Genomic DNA, 18,925 nt, shown 5'->3' with positions numbered 1-18,925 from the left:
AAATACAAATATCCTTTCATTCTGTCTAAAATGTATTTGTTCATGTTTTAAGATGGCTTGTTTTAAAAATGCTTGAATTAACTTTACTTTTAAAAGGTAATATACCATATAAATTTCTTCAATAATCTCATTTATTATGTGAGATTAACCAAAAGAGCAAGACAAGGAAATTTATCTGGTGGCTATTAGAAGTAAATTTTTTGATGCTCACTTTTTATTTGCACTGGCCAGTTTTTGCGTTAACCTTAATAATGATTAGCTTCTGAATTGTTACAAAAAAAATTTAATCTTAGTTTAAAAAAAATAATAATATTATAAGATATTGTTATAAAAACATATGACAGGGTTCCCACGGTCCTTGAGAGTCCTTGAATTTTTTTGGGTTAAATTTAGGTCCTTGAAAGTGCTTGAAAAACTTGATAGGTCCTTGAATTTGTCCAATACTGCCGGCGGCCCTTTTTATAAAACACCCGCGGATCTTTCTCGTTCTTTCTGTTTTGTTCCTGAGCTCTCTCACGTGGTTTTTAACGCCACCGTTTTTAACGTGGTTTTTAACGCGCGGAGCACAGCAGACAATCAATGCGTTCAGGGCGAGACTCCACTTCACCTTCTGTCGCATATGCTTAGATCTTCTTTTTTCTTATCGAAACTGGAATACACTCGAATTTCGTAACAATATGTACCTTGTAGTTTTCAATAAATTTGCCGTTTTACCATCCGCACTTGTCCTTACATTTGCGTCATTTCAAAACTTTATTGTAAAGCGTATTCACAAAGGCACGGCTTCGTATTTGTGTTATGTAGTTTAGACTAGTTATGCCTGGGAAGTGCTATTTTAATCCCCAATGGATGGATAATCAAGCTTATAAAGAATGGATTTTATCGATGCCCGAAAAGAAGTTCAGAGCCAAGTGCCGATTATGCATGAAGGCAGGGCCGGATTTAAGCTTGGCGGGGCCCTAAGCTACTGAAAATGATGGGGCCCTTTTGAGTTCAATTCTATTTCTATACACCTAAAGTAAACTGTTGTATTTTTTATTGCTGAATATTAACATTATATTATTTAAATTTGATAATATTGCTTGATTGTTAAATATATTGATTGTGATGGGACTATAATGTAGAGCCTTTCTATTATTACACATATTTTTTTGAACGAGGAAAAATACAGAAACTCATTTTAAGAACATCATAAGCACAGAGTAAAGATTTGGTATGTTAGAAGAGCCATTATATGTTTAACAGAGTGTTTTTTCTTGAAATTCTGAATCTATGTTATTTGGAATTTTAAATGATTTTTTTTTTGCGAATTTTTTTTTCTTAATTGTTTTTTTTAAACGTTACATTTCGCTTTGCTGCTCTATGACTTAGAAACATGAAATTATGAAGGTGTGTCAAAAATAAGCATGGAGTTAGAAAGAACATAAGAAAATACAATTTGATTATTAGTTTTAGTTTTTTTTTATAACCGCCGTTGAACAACCGACTTAATTTGAGTTTACGACTACAAATGTTTAACTCCGTATAATATTGAATAATCACCTTATAATTTTGAACTCAATCCAGAAGACAAGAGAATTGTATCAGTACCCAGAGGTATTGATTTGCTGTGAGAACTTAAAGGACTTTGTGACCACGGCAGATTTAACTTGCACCAGTCACCATTTTATACATGGGTATTCTTCGGCCGGCTGGATTCGAAATCCCATTCTCACAAACACGAGTTCAACGCCCTGCCAACCAGGCTATCCCGGCCAAATTATTAGTTTAGTTTATAATAGTCATTGAACAGCCAACTCAATTTCGAGTTTACGACTACTAATGTTCAACTTAGTAGACTTCTAATTTTAAACTCAATTCAGAACACATGGGAACTCCAGGATCAAGTATTGGAAGAAATTTTCGTCTTGGAGGGGGACGTATTGATGGAACTGACCAGCATTTAAGTTACATGATGAGGAAAACCACAAAAGCTTTCCACTGTCAGTCTGACAACAAGGGGACCTATGATCCGTCTACCACTGAGGATATTTTACTTCGGCACAGTGGCTGGTGTAAGCCAGGTGTAGAATTCGTATCGACCAGTCAACACTGGGATTCGAACTCAGTGCCCTTGAGTCCATCTTCACTGGGTAATAACTCTGCAGGAGGTACCAATTTTATTGATTTGCCAAATTTTAGTCATTTTCAAAATGTAAATGGAAATTCAATCGTAATTTTTGTAGAATAAAAAGATGGAAATAAACCGTTTTTCCTCTTAATCTGCAATGATTAATCAGAAGCAACCATGAGGGTTAGTGTGCAAAATGAACAGGGGGTGTAGCTTTCTAGTTTTTTAAATACTTGTTAAATTATTAGTTTTTAACATGCATACTTTAAAAAAAAATACGAAATACATTTTTCAGTATTAAGAAATAATAATTAAAAACTGTCATCAGCTGGAATAGAACCCGCGATCTCACAGTTTTGTGTTAGATTTCATAATCATCAGCCCCAAATATACACACCTGCCTTGCCATTTATTTATTATTATTATTTTTTTTTGCAAATTTAATAAATGAAGTTATTTGGATGCTTGACATTCTTGAACTGGATACTTTAAATGCTTGACATCCGTTATTACAGAATGAAAAGCTTGGAAAGACAAATATTAGTTAATATTTAATTAAAGAAAAACCCGTATTGAAATCTAACGAATTGTCCGTGATAAATTTTGTGGCAGTAAAAAAAATATTGAAGCCTGATACATGTCCGGATTTTTGAAACACTTTCTAGTTTTACTATTTAATCAAATTGGTTTCGATGTCTTTCATCCCGCCTGTCTCATTAGTGATTCAGCATATTTCGATATCATTTTGATTCGTTCTTACTTAATATTAATTTGCTTGCGACAATTAATTTGTATAACTTTTTTACTACATTTTTGCCAGGAGTTTAAAAATATAATATCGAGGGCATTAACTGAAGTTAAATTGGCTTTTTTTGTATGCCTCTTTTACTTACATCATCCACACACCCGACCTACTGCTTCTTAGAAACAGATATTAAATAGTCTCTTGATCAAATGATGGGACAAAATTTGCCTTTTAAACAAATCAAAAAACTTTTCTACCTTTTAAAATTGTTTATTTTTAAATAATTTATTAATACTCAAATTGTTTAAAAGATATGTTCCTTTTCATTGACAACACAGTTTTATATTTTATCTAACCATTTATTTATATTTTTTAAACTTATTTTTTATTTGTTTTTATTTTATTAAATTAAATGCACAGATTTAAAATAAAAACAAATCAGCCAAAATTTTATAAATAGTTTCAATTTGCAATTAAGAAGTTATTTCGACTTTGCTTTAAAAATTTGAAATCCTTATAAATTAAAAAATTTGGATGCCCTATTAACTTTAAACACATAATAACAGCAAAAATCAGGGAGTTAAAAATAGAAACAAGTATGATCAATAAACAATAAAATCATAAACTAAATAAAGGAATTTTGTGTACGAAATATCATATTTTACAAATTAAACATAATTCATATTTCGGGGATACATGGAAAATTTGGTCAGACAGGAGGTTTGAACAATATTTTTTACATATATATTTAAACATTTGTTTAGCTGATCATCACTTGATTTCAATGCTCTATCAAGCAATATCACATGTTGCTTCTGTCTATTAGCAGTAAGTAAAATTACCACATCTGTTATCTCAATTTCATCCAAAATAAACCAAATCAAGAATTTTGACAGATGGGCCTGTCAAAGTGGGAATTGAATAGTGGCCCACCATTTTAATAAATAAAGAAAGGAGTTCACGGATTCATGCACTATTAATTTGGAAAATAACAAATTAAAATCAATTACAATAATTAAGTAAATTAAACAATTAAGCTAGTTAAAACATTTAGGATAATTAAAAGGAAAAAAAGCTTTTATAATAAATTGGAAAACATATATTTTGAAAAAAAGAGAAGTTAAAATTAAACGAGAAGCTCCTTAACTACAATGAGACACAACGGAAATCTCGAAACAGAGTGACCCTAAACAAGATTCTCCCACAGCCCTAGAAATTTTTTGCCCAGAAATCAGACAAAAGGGTGTTTCTGTGGACTAAAGAGCCCACAGCAATTTAAAGAAGCTGAAAACATTTCCCACAGTGTAAATTGAGGCGGCTATTTGACTACTCCATGGAGTACCGCTTTTAAGGATCCATGGACTACTCCCATCACTGGTAGCTACGAAAGCTACAGGATATTTTCATCAGTCAAAAGGCCTTTTCATTGCTCTTTTGGTTAAAAAAGTAACAATTGTTTTATACTTGTAAACACTTCTATTAGATTTCGAAAAGCGTTCGCCAATGCAAAAAGGAAAAAAAAATGTATTTTAGGCTTCAGAGGGCTCCAGCTTCGAATAAAACTTTAAAAAAAGAAGGAAAAAGTTGGATCTGGGGGCCCTTGCTATCTCGGGGCCCCAAGCTACAGCTTATTTAGCTTATACGTAAATCCGGCCCTGCATGAAGGAGATCGATATCGCGAAAATGGAAGAATCTGCTCTGATATCACACATGAAAGAAAGGTAAAACATAAAAGCAGTCTCATGTCCTGAGTTCTCTTTTTCCAAAGACATCAACATCTAATTCATCTGGTGTAAATACTCCTTCAACATCGTGTGCCCCATGTGAAACAGAAACTTTAGTGGCCGAGGTAACATTGTCTTCTTATCTGGTCAAAAGGAATGTGCTTGATGCTGAAATTCTCTGGAGTCTGAAGTGCATCACTAGTAATTATTCATGTAACTCCTGTGAAGGGATTAGTAAATTGTTCTCCAAAATGTTTGCTGATAGCTGTATAGCGAGACAATTTTTTGTAGTGCCACAAAGTGAGCCTATTTGGGCTCCTTTGGATTGGCACTATACTTCAAAGGGATTCTTATAAATGAGCTGAAGAATGTTGATTGCTACACTGTACTCTTTGATGAGACGTTAAGTCAGTCTCTACAATCTAAGCAGATGGACATTATGGTAAGGAATTGATAATAAAGTTGGCACTAAGTATCTTACCTCCCAATTTATGGATCATGGAACTGCAGAAAATATTTTGTCCTCTTTTTACAAATGCATGGATGATGGTTAAAAGCTCTCTAAAATTCTTCAATTATCCATGGATGAACCCTATGTCCATTGGAAATTCTATTAGAAGCTTCAGTGTGAATTAAAAGAGAAATATTCCCACCAGGTCATATTCATTGGCAGTTGTGGATTACACATAACGAATAATGCTTTTAAACATGTTGAAAATGGGATATGTTCCTTCTAATTTTTATTTTCTGAAAGAATTGTTGCTGCATAACATTTAGAGAAGGTTGTGTAAATTATGGATGAATAATTTCAGAAACGATGTTTAATAGAGGAGAGGAGGGGTTATGGAATACCTAAGATTTAGCTCTGTCTTTCATGCAGCCTTCACATGGAAATACACAGGATTAAAGGATTTCACCATTAACACCTCATTACCATTAGTTATAGATTGTGCTGAAAATGATTTTGTGAATTAATATGTAAAACCAGTAGGGTTGTTTTTAAAAAAATATAAATTTTAGTCCATAATACATATACTCTTTTCTTTCTATATAGGCAAAGCATTTAGGTATTATATTTGAAATTAATTATTGCCACAACAAACATTGTTGCTTCTAGTAAAATAGAAGAGAATAATTTTTAAAATTGGTCTTAGATTAAGGTCCTTGAAAATTTTGTTGAGATCCTTGAAAAGTCCTGGAAAGTCCTTGAATTTCAATCTCATCATAGAGTGGGAACCCTGTATGATATATTATTATTATTATGACATATCATGTTTTAAAGAAAATAATTTTAAAAAAAAAATGAAAAAGAATATATGATACTTTTTTAGACCAGTTTTCTCATAATCCATTTCAAGCTTCTGTATCAGAATGAAATATAATCACTAACTTTAGAAAATTAAGCCTCTTAATTGAACATAAAATATTAAGTGTAGAATTTCTGCAGCAGCTGCTCTTAGCTTTATTACTTGCATTCTTTCATTGTTCATTTTTGAAGTTTTTTTCTATTTTTTACATTTAATTTGCCTATTTCAATTTCTGTTTTTCCATGTAAATTTTATCCTTCAATTAGTGCTACGTTTTTTAAAATTTTGTTGTAATTCTTATACAATTTAATTTTATTATTGGTATTGTATTATTGGTGACAACTTTATTTTATTGATAGGCAAGTGGCGACCGCTAATCTTGCCCTCTAGATTATGCAGTAAAAAGTTACTTTAGCTAACCTATCATAAAGGTATGCAGTACCCAGAGTTAAACAATTAAAAACTTTCCACAAACAGAAAATCTCAATTAAAAAAACCTTTCTGCACAGACTGATTAACTCTTGTAACAACTAGTTTCAATCCTTCCATCGGCACCTCATTTTAGCAAAGTACGTTTGAAAATCTCTGAATTTTTAAAAAAACTTTCAATTTTTATTGAACTCTACAGTGAACTCTACGGAACTCTATAGTGATACCACAAGGATGACTTTGGTAAAAAAAACAATACAAAAAAGCTGAAAATAGAAATCCAGAAATTTTATTTGTTTAAACACTTTTTAAATAATTGAAAAAATACCTGTAATATAAGCAAGAAAGAAGTGTATGTAGCAAACATTTATTCACAGAATGTTTCAATGTTTTTGATAAAAATATTAATGCAATATTTTATTTTATTGAAATTGTGGGAATATGAATCTCAATGTGATTTTTAAGTCATATGAATATGAATCTATACACTTTACTATAAAATCGTGTAAATACGAATCTCAATGTTTAATTTAAAAATCACTATAATATGAATCTCTGTTTGATTTTAACATAACATGAATACAAATCTGGATATAACATGGCATGAATACGAATCTGGATGTTTGAGTTTAAAATTGTATGAATACAAATCTCTTCTACTGTATTATTTATATTTGAAACAGTATTTAAATATATTTAGTTGTTAAATGAAAATTATTAAATATTAATGTTATTATAAATTATGAGTCTTATGTGAATACAAACATTTTCTATATTGTGAATTTTTATTATAATAATTGACTTAATGTTTTTTGTATTATACTTAGATAATGCAATAGAGTGATAAAACTATACAAAAACTATAATAATTTCACGAAGGTCGCATTTATAGGTATATCAGCACATGCAGCCTCCTTTATCATTGCCTACTTTAAATGTGACCTCTCATGATAAAAAGGTTTTCCACCTCTTAAAGTAACTTGAGACTTGTAACTTAAAATTTCTTCTAATTATTTTAGTTTACTAAATCATTATTATTTTATTATGGAATTTAATAAAACCATTTTTTTAAAATTTTGTATTGAATTTTTTGTTGTATGATTTTTAAAATTTTGTATTGAAACTTTTTTTAGGGTTCTCCCAAGACTCACTCTATATGGAGCACAACTCCCAAGGATAGTGGGATTACTTCTTTTTTACAATCAATTGGTCAAAGGCAAAGTAATTATTCACATGTAAGATTCCATCTTAATCTTTTATATATTTTTAAAAAAAGGAATATTATTGTGTAAATTGTTTACCTTCACTATCAACCTAATTGTACAACACATGATTTTTACATTTTGTATCATAGCAAAAATACAGGTAAACTAGCTTTATTGTTTTTTTTTTTTTTTTTTGGTTTTGTTTCTTAATTTAGTTAGACCTTAAATGTTCGTTTCGCTCACCAACCCCTTTGTCTGTTTCTCATTCATCGTTGAAGATTAAAGAGGGAAGAACAGTTTATGCTAATTTTTTACAAAAATTACGATTGGATTGTCATCTGTTACATTTTGAGAATGGCTTAATTTTTGCCAAACAACAACCTGGGAAATCAATTTCCCCCAAGTGTTTTTACAAAGTGAAGATGAGCTGGTCTGTGAGAAAACAATTTCTGTTTGAGTGCAAAATAGATTTTTCTCAGAATCTGCTTTCATCAGTGTTGCCAGCTGCTGATAACCGTTCACCCCCAGATGGCGTTGTAAGATCCCCTAATATTTTTTAAAAAAACCCCAAAATTTTTAACTTGATTTATAAGTATTAAAGAATAATAAAAAAGTTAAATAATATATATAGAAAACGTTGCTTCGATACTTTTTAATATTTTATTATCAACAAATTAATCTTTTTTACATTTCAATCATTACATTATCTTTAATTTCTACTAAAATATTTAAGATATTTTTTTTCAATAATTTTGCAAATTTTTAACATTGCACATTTTTTTTATAAATATTTTATTATCAACGATATAGTCTTTTTTAATATTTTAATTCTAACATTATGCTTAAATTTTTGATAAAATATCCAACATATTTTTGTCAATACTTTCTGATTTGTATATGTTTTCGCTGTTAAACATTTTTAACATTGAAGAAGTAGATACAAAATCCTTTACCCTTAAACCTTTTAACCGCTTTTCAGGTTCCCATTCTTTCTTGTACTTTTGTACGTACTTCTCTTTTTCGTTATCCTTTGGCATTATTTTTAAACCATGCACATTAAAAATTTTAACTAATTTGAATTCAAATTCTCCAATCATACTGGTTGATCGAGATAAGTAATAACCTTCTACATTCAACAAAGGGGTAAAAGTTTAAAATTGTATCTTAATCTTTTTTGTTTTTGTTTAACATATTGATTTTCATGTTACCATCTCACGCATTCAGTTATAGAATTTGATATTAGAAGGTACCAAAATGAAACTAGTAAAATTCGCAAATAACCCTAAAGCAAACCCCTAAAAACCAATTCCCCTAAAATACCCACTGAAGATAAAAAATCCCCCTAAATTTAGGGGGAAAACCCCTTATCTGGCAACACTGGCTTTCATGGGCATGAATCCTTCCTCCTTGTTCTTACAAGTTTTTTTCTCCTTAAACATTGATAAAAAAAGATAATTTTATTTTTGTTTATAAAATATGTAATTATTATAATTTTTTAATAAGTAAATTTTATTAATATTTTTAATCTTAACGATATAAAAGGATAACTGGATTTTAAAAATAATCAACTGACTTCTTGATTCTGACTAATCAACTGACTTGAATCTAAAAACATAAATTAAGACAGTCAGTTCGGAATACTATACATATATTTTTTTAAATAGCTTATCTATCCTATTAGTAGAGTTGTTGGCAGAGCAGTTGTTTATGTGTATTTTTAAATTATATTTATAAAAATTTGTTACTCTTTATTTCAGTTTCCCCCCCCCCCAAATTCTAAAAATATTCATTAAAAGCAGTTAATTCTGTATACTGTACAGATATTTCTTTAAAATAGCTTGTCTCTATCTTGGTGGTAGAATTGTTGACCAGAACTGTTTTCTGAATATTTATTTTTAATGAAAGTATTGAGCCGGGTATAAAATATTTAGTCTCTCTGTTTTTCATAATGTTTGAGTTAAATTCTGGAAAATTTAAAATGCAATTTTGGAATGTTAATATTTTTTTCCATTTCAGAATTCACCCAATGTGTTTAACTCAAGCTCTGATAATGTTTTCACAACTCCTCCCAAAGCATGGCGGGCAGAAGAGCTTGAGAGAGATTTGCTTTCAAAGGAGCCAACAACGCAACAACAAAGTAGCGGAAACTGGCCATCTGTTCCAAATGTTAACATGACTAATCAAAATAATTTAAGCAGATCTCCTCCTAAACTTTCAAACTTGGGACAATTTCAAAATAAAGTAACGTCAGATCGAATGCTTACGAGGGAGGAAGTTGAAAGGCAAATGCTTTCAGATGCAAGGCACTTTCCACCTAATATACAAAATAATTATGGTCCTCCGCCTCGAATGATGCCTCCTAGAATGCCGCAGAACATGATGTCACCCATTGGATCTCCCAGGGTAAAAATTTTTAAATTTAATATGCATTTTTACTAAATAAGCGACTATGTTTTAGTTATTTAATGCATATTTTTATATAAAACTTTTACACTATTATAAGTTAATCAGAGTTCTTTACTGGTTTGGGAGAATTTGGAAACCTGAAATTGCCAAAGAATTTGATTTTAGCATTTTCTTTTGCTAAAAACCTGGAAAAATTTATGTAATAAACTTGAAAAATTTACAATCTTAGTAATGATGATAGCAATAAATACTTCAAAGTCTAATATAAGTAAATTATTTTAACATCTGCAGTGTATTCATTGCAGAAAAAAAATGGGAGAAAATTTCTCACCCTTTCTCAAAAACAGGGTGAGATTTCAAAAAGTTAAGTGAGATTTCTAAAAATTAAAAAAACACGAATAGACTTTGAAAAAAATTATTTCTTTAATCATAATACATTTTTCACGTCTTCTATATGAATATTTTTGCTGCATCATCATATGGAAAATGATATCTACTTTTTCATCTGCTATTATATTTATTTGGCTGAAAAATATCAGTATTTGTTTCGTTTTGACCGTTTCTACCGACATTTGTTTAATTTTCATTTGTCCGTTACGGAGTAGAAGATGTCGCCTTAACAAGGTATTTGTCCATCTTACATTCATGCACAAAAATTGCAAACGTCTTACATGAAGAAACCTTACCTATGGTGAACACGTGGTTGCAGAGAAATGTGTTCTGAAAGGGATTTCGTGGATCGGGGGGGGGGGTGTTCTGCTGTTCGCCAGTTCTGAACATTACTGATAAATAGGGAAGGACCGATGTTCAAAATAATGAAAGATCAAGGAAGAAAAGTGAAACGGATTTGATTCAAAATGGCAAAAGACGAAATTTTTTTCCAAAATTCGTGCATTTTGAAATTGATTAATAGAGTGCACGAACTTCTCGCGTTAGTCATTTTTTATTGCGAGAAAAGAAAAAAATATGCAAGATTCTCGTGCTGTAGTGAAAACACTGCTGTTACATTTGTTTTTTGTAAAAAATTGGTTGCTATGTAGTCATGTTAATTTAAATTATAAAATAATTTTAAAAAAAAATATATTTATTTTTTTTCCCTCCCATTGCATTTTATATTTACATATTGATTTGAATTAAGAAAAAAAAACACTGATTTCTGAGAACAAGTTGCATATTTAACAAAAATATGGTTTAATTTTCTGTAATTTCTTTTTTTCTTCTTTTTTGTTGTTGTTGAAAAGATAGGAAATTTTTTCTTTAAATTTAGGAAAATCCTAATCAAGTATAGAATAAATTATTAGAAAGATTATATTTAGTTTTGTCTTAAATATAATTTACAAAAATAAGAAATTGTTCTCAAATCTATGCAAAATTTAAAGGATTTAGTATATGGGTTATTCTCTATTGGTTAACTTTTGCATTTATAAGTAATATTTCTCTTAAAATATTTGTTTTCATTATTTTATGGTAATGATAATTTGGTTACTTATATATTTGTTTATTTTTAAGTACGTAAAATTCAGTTTTAATTACTCGTTGATATCATGAGCTATATTTTGAAAATGAAATCAAAAATACGGCTTCCATCCGAGTAAAAAGTTAACTGAAATTTTACTGTGCTGTTTGGATGAAATATTTAATTGGTCTCAGACACAAGATATACAATTATGTGTCATTTAAAAATTGTCACCAAGCTTGTTTTCTATCTATTTCCAAACCATAAACAATTTATATGAAATATGCAAATTATATTAAAATGTAAAACAAACAATATATGTTGTGTTTTTAAATTATTATAGAACAAATGATGTACTTAAATTTTTATTCCTTGGAATTATAAAGAAATGGTGTTCTTCCAATTTAATTTCATTACTGTTTCTTTTTTTTAATTACTGTCCTTGTACACGAAAGCGCATTTTGAAAATGCAAACAAAAGATTTGGTTTTCAATTATGTGCTTGCTTACAAATGTGGTTTTATTTAATGTAATATAAAAATGCAAGTGATGCTAAGATGCTTTTGCAATGAAAAAGTAATACATTTCTTATGAGAATTCTTACTATTATTCGAAATTCTAGATATAATCTATTTTCTTAAACAAAAAAAAAATCTAATTAAATATTATTTAAAATATTTTCCTGTATTTATTAATTCTTGATTCATAAAAATTCATTCTTAATTATCTTGGGTAAAAGTTAAATGTTTTGAAAAAATCGCACATGTAGCTGAATTTACTTAATCAACTGCAGTACATTCTTCATAAAATTCATATTTTTCTGCCATCTCAATGCAGTCTTTAAATGATTATTATTGTAATTAGTGGGCTCAATTTAACGCATATATTGCCAAATTTGTATTTAATAAAAACTATACACAAAAATCAATTGTTAAGTTGGAAGATTTCTGCTGCATATGAACACATTTCAAAATAAGTTGTTAATTAATGTCAAGTATTTTGTTTTTAGCCATCTCCTTTAAATGTTCCAAGTCATTCATCGCCTGCCTTGCCTCTAAGACCTGTAAGAGGTCCTATGTTAGGTAAGTTTTAAGATTTTTATTTTAATTAATTGATTTTTTTACGAGTGAAAAACTATGTCTAAATTATCCTTTAGTTTACTTTTTGAAAACAAGGATAAAAACTGGGGTTCACCAAAACTAAATTTTTAGAGAAAAAATTCTTCCCTCATTTGTTTTTTCATAATAAAAACCAAATTTTATTCAGGGAAAAGTGTTTTTTTCTTGTTCAAATGTATCGTACATAAATGAAATATATTGCTTGATTGTATTATAAATTGCATAATGATTAAGTTACTGAAATGATTATTTATAAAAGATACTTATGTAATCTGAAATTAGAAAAATATTCTTGTCCAGCTGTCATAAGAGATGTGAATAATTCAGTTATTCTAAATTAATGATTTTCTGGGTTCAATTTTCTAAACTTTATCTTTAAAATATAGATTTTTTTTTTTTTGCAGTAGCTACAGTAAATGGAAGCAGGTATAGTCTTTAATAGAAATCTTAAAATAAAATGAGAATATTTTAGTAAAATTTTTTAAAAGACTCATTACAGGCAATTTTTAAAAAAATATTTACATTTTGAATAATATGTTATCTATATTTGTCGATGTATTATTTAAATAAATTATGCAATCTAAATAAATTATGCCATGTCTATAACGTGCATGCATAATACACTTAAATATTTTTCTTGATAAGTAATGTATAAAAATTTAGTAATACATTTTTTTTAAATCTTGCACTTTTAGAGTCTTTGTTAAATTTTGTTCACGGAAATCAGATAGCTGAAATATATTTTACATCATATAATTTTATGTTCATACTTACAAAGTTAAATTTATTAATAATTAATCGATAATTTCAAAAAAGAACATTTTCGTTTGATACTGTTCTTGCTCAATTTCAAAGAAAATTGATTAAAAATGATAAAATATGAAAATTCCACATAAGTGAGCTGAATCTGAAAAAACCTGCAGCTTATATCTATGCTGGGTTCACTTAGGCTAACCCTGGTGTAAACTTAATTAAAAAAAATTTTTAAATTTTGAAATCTATTAATTTTATTAAAAAAAAGCTTTTGTTGCGCTTTTATTTTATTGTGGATTAAAATTGTGATATAATTTTAAACTACATTTGAAAGTGCCAATAGTAAAAAGCTTATCTTTGAAAAGCTGTTTTTCATTTAAGTTTTAAGACACTTAACTGCAATTATTTGCAAAACAATGTTTAATTAAAGTGTCACCGTGAAACAATTTTTGTGTAAATATTTAATGCAATGTGTAATTTAGTTTTGATAATGTGATTAAATTTTTATTGATGAAAGTAAATTTAATCTAATAGTTTGTTATTGTTCATATATTTTGTTTATTGTGAATTTTAAAAGTTATAAGAGTTTTAAGTAATAAATTCTTATGATAATTTTATAAAACATGCTATTTTCAGTATCAAATGAAAATATAAATGTAAATAAAATTATAATATTTGTTGGAAGACATGTGTATATTTGATTAAAGTTATAATTCTAAACGTTATGACAAAAAGGATTGAATTTAGGTTACATTACAAAAGCTGGTGTAGGATCATTTATTCAGAATGCTTAAGGCTATCGACATTCCATATTTTGTGTCTTTTCTTAAAATAACAACTTAGTATGAAAAGGAAAAAAAAAATGTTATGTTATTTATTGTATTTTCTGATGGTTTTTAAGTTATGAGCCAGCAATTTAATATGATTTTCTTTTTCCCCTCCTTCTGTTTTTATTAGGTAACAATTGTCCTTTACCAGATCCATATCTGTTCATGAAAGCTCAAATGAGTAAGTTTTATTATTCATTTCAAAGCTATTTTTTTCTTTTTTTTTATTGCATTGTATTAAATTTACTGTGTGTAACTTAAGTAATTTGTGCTTATTAATTACAAGACATTAAAATTTAGTTAAAAAGTTTTTTTTATAGCTTAGTGGCCTTTTCAGATACTTGATTTATTTAATATAGTTTAGGGGTGCACAACCTGCGGCCCTTCGACTACTGAAGTCGGCCCGCGAGGGTTTCTAAACACAATAAAAAAATTTTTTTAAAAAATGGCAATTTTTAATCGAACTTTTAAGTCATCGCGTTTTGACACAATCAATTTTAACAGATTCTTTAGTAAATGTATGTTTAACGCGCTTTCTTGAAGCCGAATTTATCGTAAGTATAAATGATTATTTTTTTTAAACAGTTATTTCCGCTTTTCTACGTAATTTTGAAAATTCCGAATTTTTATTACGACGCGAGTTTGAGATCGCAAATTTAAATAATCACTTTTTGTGCACTTTATTTGTGACTATTTCATCTTAAATCTAAGTGATTTTTTATCCTTTTTTTGCAATTCTTTCTTTTTTTTCAAAAATTTTTCTCGGCAGTTATTGCCATGCGTTCCCACGTATTATAAAAAATTCCAATTATTCTGTTATGACATGCAAATTTTAAATCATGCATTTGACGCGCTTTATTCGTGCTGAGTTCAGCATAAATATATTTTTCCTAATTATTTCTATATTTTTCCTCGTGATTTTGACGATCCCGTTATTTAACTATGATGTTATTACGACACGTGATTGATCACATAATTAAATAATCACTTTTTGATACGGTATTACGATACAGTTTTATCGTAAATCCTAGTTATTTTTCCTTCGTTTTTATTTCCGCAACGAATATGATTTGGTCGAATGTGGTAATGAATTTTGATTTGATCAAAAACCAAATATTCGGCAAAAAAAAGAAGAAAAAATCTATTGAACGCCGTACACTTGGGGCCAAATAGCAAAATCTTTTAGCTGTATAGCAACACTGAAACTAAAATTTCAATGCTCAGAATAGTATTTCCTGGAAAAACGTATTCATAAATTAACTCTAAAAAATAAGGCCAATCAAGAACGTTTTTGAAGATGTCGAAAAGTGAAACAGAGAGCATAAAAATCAATCTTAATTTTTGAAAATTTTTTTTAAGGCTGAACATCTCAGTTTTTCAATTACCAGAAAAAGCCAAGAAAAAAGAATTAAGTCAACAGAAATGCTATTAAAAATTACTGCGTTATAATGAAAACGTCTAAAAAAAGTTTTTTTTTTTATTTAAAGAAAATAAAAAGATAGAAAAAATGTTCTTAATTTTTTAAGTGAAAATCTTATGCCGAAAATCTCAATTTAAATTTTTCTCATTGCCTTAATTTTAGAAGAAAAAAAATTGCTATAAAATAAATTTTATTTGTAACTCTATTTTTAAAAAAGATGCTGAGTCCTAATAAAAATGCCTAAGAAAAGAAAAACAGAAATTTTTTTTTTTTCTTAGTTCCTGAAACAAAACTTTAATACTGAAAATCACACTTTTCTATGTTACTGGTTATTTATATTACAGTACAGGGAAAGAGTGATAATAAATTAATAGTATGAGGCGTTCTGTTAAAATGCTGGGTTATAATAAAAACTGCAAAAAATGGATCCTTCTCAATTCTCAAAGTATCGAAAAAATGACAAAATTGACTTGTCTGATTGTAATTTAAAAAAAAAAAGTAATACTATCTATAAAATTTCAAAAATAAAAAAAACTTAGAAAAATACATTTCTAAAAAATATTCTGACTGATCGTTCAACCAACTGAATTTTTCACAGAAGGGCCAAATACTCATTACATCCCTCCCTAATTTAAACGCAATGTTATTGCAACTTGAGAAATTCATAAAATGGTGGAAAACGTGAATTTTTAAACTGCTCACTGTTTGTAGTTTAGATTTCAATTTTTTGTTGCTTCAGTGATCTTTTTCGATAAAAAAAGGAAAAATTTTGCGATATAAAAAATCTAATAATTAATAAAATAAAATAATAAAGTGCATTACAAAATAAGCATTGAATTTTATTTTGAACTATCACAGTTTTGTTTTTATTTTAGGCTTTTGTTTAAAACCTATAAATTTTCTTCAATTAAAATATTTAATTTGAATTTATATTACTTAATTACGGCTAAACTTTTTCCTACTTTTATTCTGTGGGCATTGCAGTTTTTTTAATTTATTAGAATTTGATTCTAAAATGAGTTTTCATATTGCATGATATGATAAAAAAAAATATTTCTTTTCTTCAATATTTATTTATTCTGATAAATCTATGGTTCATATGATAAAATAGCAAGTTTTTTTTATTTTTGAATGAATTCTAATAATGGAACGCTAATGTTTAAATAAACATTATTACATTTGTCATTAACATGTCTAAATACATGTGCGGCCCTTTGTTAGCCAACCTGCTGTGCGAGTGGCCCTTCACTCAAAAAGGTTGTGCACCCCTAATATAGTTAATAAGTTTCATTGATTTTTTTAAATAATATTACAGGTAGCTTGATGCACAATCGAATGCCTCTAAGAGGCCCGCCAATGCCAAATCTTCCTCCCGGTTTTTCACCTTCAAATATTAAGTAAGTTGGATTTAACTCATTTTAATAAAATTAGTGACATAAAAATGGTATGCTTTAAAAAAATGCCTTTTTACCTGTTTAAAAGTGATATTTATTCAATTTTTCTTTTTTTCCCCAATTCATGTTTGTAACATAGGTATCGTAAATTAACAAACACAGTTCTTATGATTTACATTGAGCTGCAGTTATAAAAAAATTTCTCTACATTACTTTTTATCTAGGCAAACCATGTTTGTAGATTCAATATTTTCGTTCTCCTGTTACTGTTGATTTATGCCTGTTAAGGCAGACTGAATAATGCTTTACTAAGGGAGTTTGTTAAGAACCTGTATCACAAATATTTTGAACACTTTGTTTACTGCAAAATTTATTTATGGGAAAATTTTCTCAGAAGAATATCACCTGAAAAATTATATTTTTTAATTATGTAACTATGCCACACAAATGTTTGCAAAGCTAAAATAAATTTATGTAAAAATTCTTCTGATATATATCATTTTGGAAAGTTTCTCTTTAATTTTGTGTTTAGCATTTTGTTTTAAATTCTTCGTATATATTGAATGTGAAAAAAAAGTTTTATGTGAAGCAAAAATTTTTTTTTTGTATTTCTTTTGTTAAATGAATAAGAATAATTAATAGTTAGTTTATTTTTAAGGTGCTACAATAATTTTTAATCAAATGTAGTTGCATTGTTAAATTACAGGAAAAGAAGAAAAAAAAATGATATTTTTTAAAAGATTAATAATTATGTATTTCTCCAATTATGTTTTAAGCAGTATTTACATTAGTTACAGTAAGCTTTATATTATAACATATTGCTTTTAATTCATCTTTAATTAAAATAATAATTGTAGCTTTTTAAAATATTATTTATATTAGTTTCTGACAGATTATGATTATAGTCTTTTTTTAAAACTTAATAATGCTGATATATTTTTAATTTTAGTTTAAACCACAGTCTGATGAATTTTCCACCCAGAAGTATCCCACATCCTTTGTTAAATAAGTAAGAATTATTAATTGAATAAATATTTAGATTTTTTTTTTTCTTTCTTTGCTGCTAGTAGGGTTTGTAGTTGTCCTGATATTCTTGATTTTTCTGATGAGAAATATTTTTAGTTTTTATTCTTTTATTCTTGATTTTTTGTGTCTATAGAACATTCCATTTCCTGCAAATATGAATGCACATTTTAAAATAATTGATTTGAAGGAAGAAAAGAAAGATTTGGATTTTTGATTCAGCATCTTTTTATTTTAATGGATAATGCTGGTAAAAATCACATAACTCGATAAATGGAACTTGGGGACCATTCACTAATTATATGCATGATTTAGACAATTACTTCCAAGATTCAGTGTTTCAAACTTATTGAAAATCCAACCATTTTATGAAAAAGAGAACTTTTGAAGTAAAAAATTTTTATGGTCATGAATTCAGGGGTTATACGCTTATTTATTTTCAATAAATGCAATCTTGTGGGGTAAAATTTTGTAGTTTCAAAATTATAAATCATCTCTTTCATCTGATTTAAAAAATGATAGATTCCCTTCAGCAATATAGTTTTCGTATCATATAGAATTTTTAAATGGTTAGGTGAGGGATCATCCCCTAAACTATTTTTTATGAAATTATTGAGTAGCATATTTACTGTGTTTTCATTTTATAGTTATTGAAATTGTACTTTAAAATTATTTGAATTGGAAAGTCTGGAACTGGATTGTAAATTTAAATAAATTTTGGTCTGAGGGAATATTAACTTGTTGATATTGGTTACTTTTTTAATGCAAAAGTGTTATAAAAAATGTTCTGTATACATTGATCCCAAAACTAGGACAAGTTGTTCAAATATCCAATGGTAAAATTGTAGTGGAAACTGTTTAAACTTAATCAAAGTAATCCTGAAATTAAAAACAATTTTTATTATTTGATATTAAATTTGCTTTTATTATACTTAACTAGAGCAAATTATACCTTTTTTTTTAAAGTAATCTGGTACATATATCCTTAATGCTTCAAAAAAATGTTCTG

General features: G+C 27.9%; 1 protein-coding gene across 1 annotated transcript in view; it reads left to right on the top strand.

Annotated features, from left to right (window-relative positions):
• Window positions 1-18,925, top strand: part of Patr-1 (Protein associated with topo II related - 1) — a 46,477-nt gene that overhangs the window by 10,192 nt on the left and 17,360 nt on the right. Inside the window, exons 6-11 of the mRNA XM_043047409.3 lie at window positions 7,449-7,550; window positions 9,537-9,923; window positions 12,391-12,463; window positions 14,210-14,260; window positions 16,815-16,896; window positions 17,843-17,902. Coding sequence (XP_042903343.2) covers window positions 7,449-7,550; window positions 9,537-9,923; window positions 12,391-12,463; window positions 14,210-14,260; window positions 16,815-16,896; window positions 17,843-17,902 — 755 coding nt within the window. The remainder of the gene's footprint in view (window positions 1-7,448; window positions 7,551-9,536; window positions 9,924-12,390; window positions 12,464-14,209; window positions 14,261-16,814; window positions 16,897-17,842; window positions 17,903-18,925) is intronic.

The sequence above is a fragment of the Parasteatoda tepidariorum genome, chromosome 6 (genome assembly GCF_982258835.1).
Source record: "Parasteatoda tepidariorum strain Cologne lab strain chromosome 6, Ptep-v5.0, whole genome shotgun sequence".
NCBI classification, from domain to species: domain Eukaryota; kingdom Metazoa; phylum Arthropoda; class Arachnida; order Araneae; family Theridiidae; genus Parasteatoda; species Parasteatoda tepidariorum.
The sequence above is the reverse complement of the archived record's forward strand: the minus strand, read 5'-3'. Positions and strand labels throughout refer to the sequence as shown.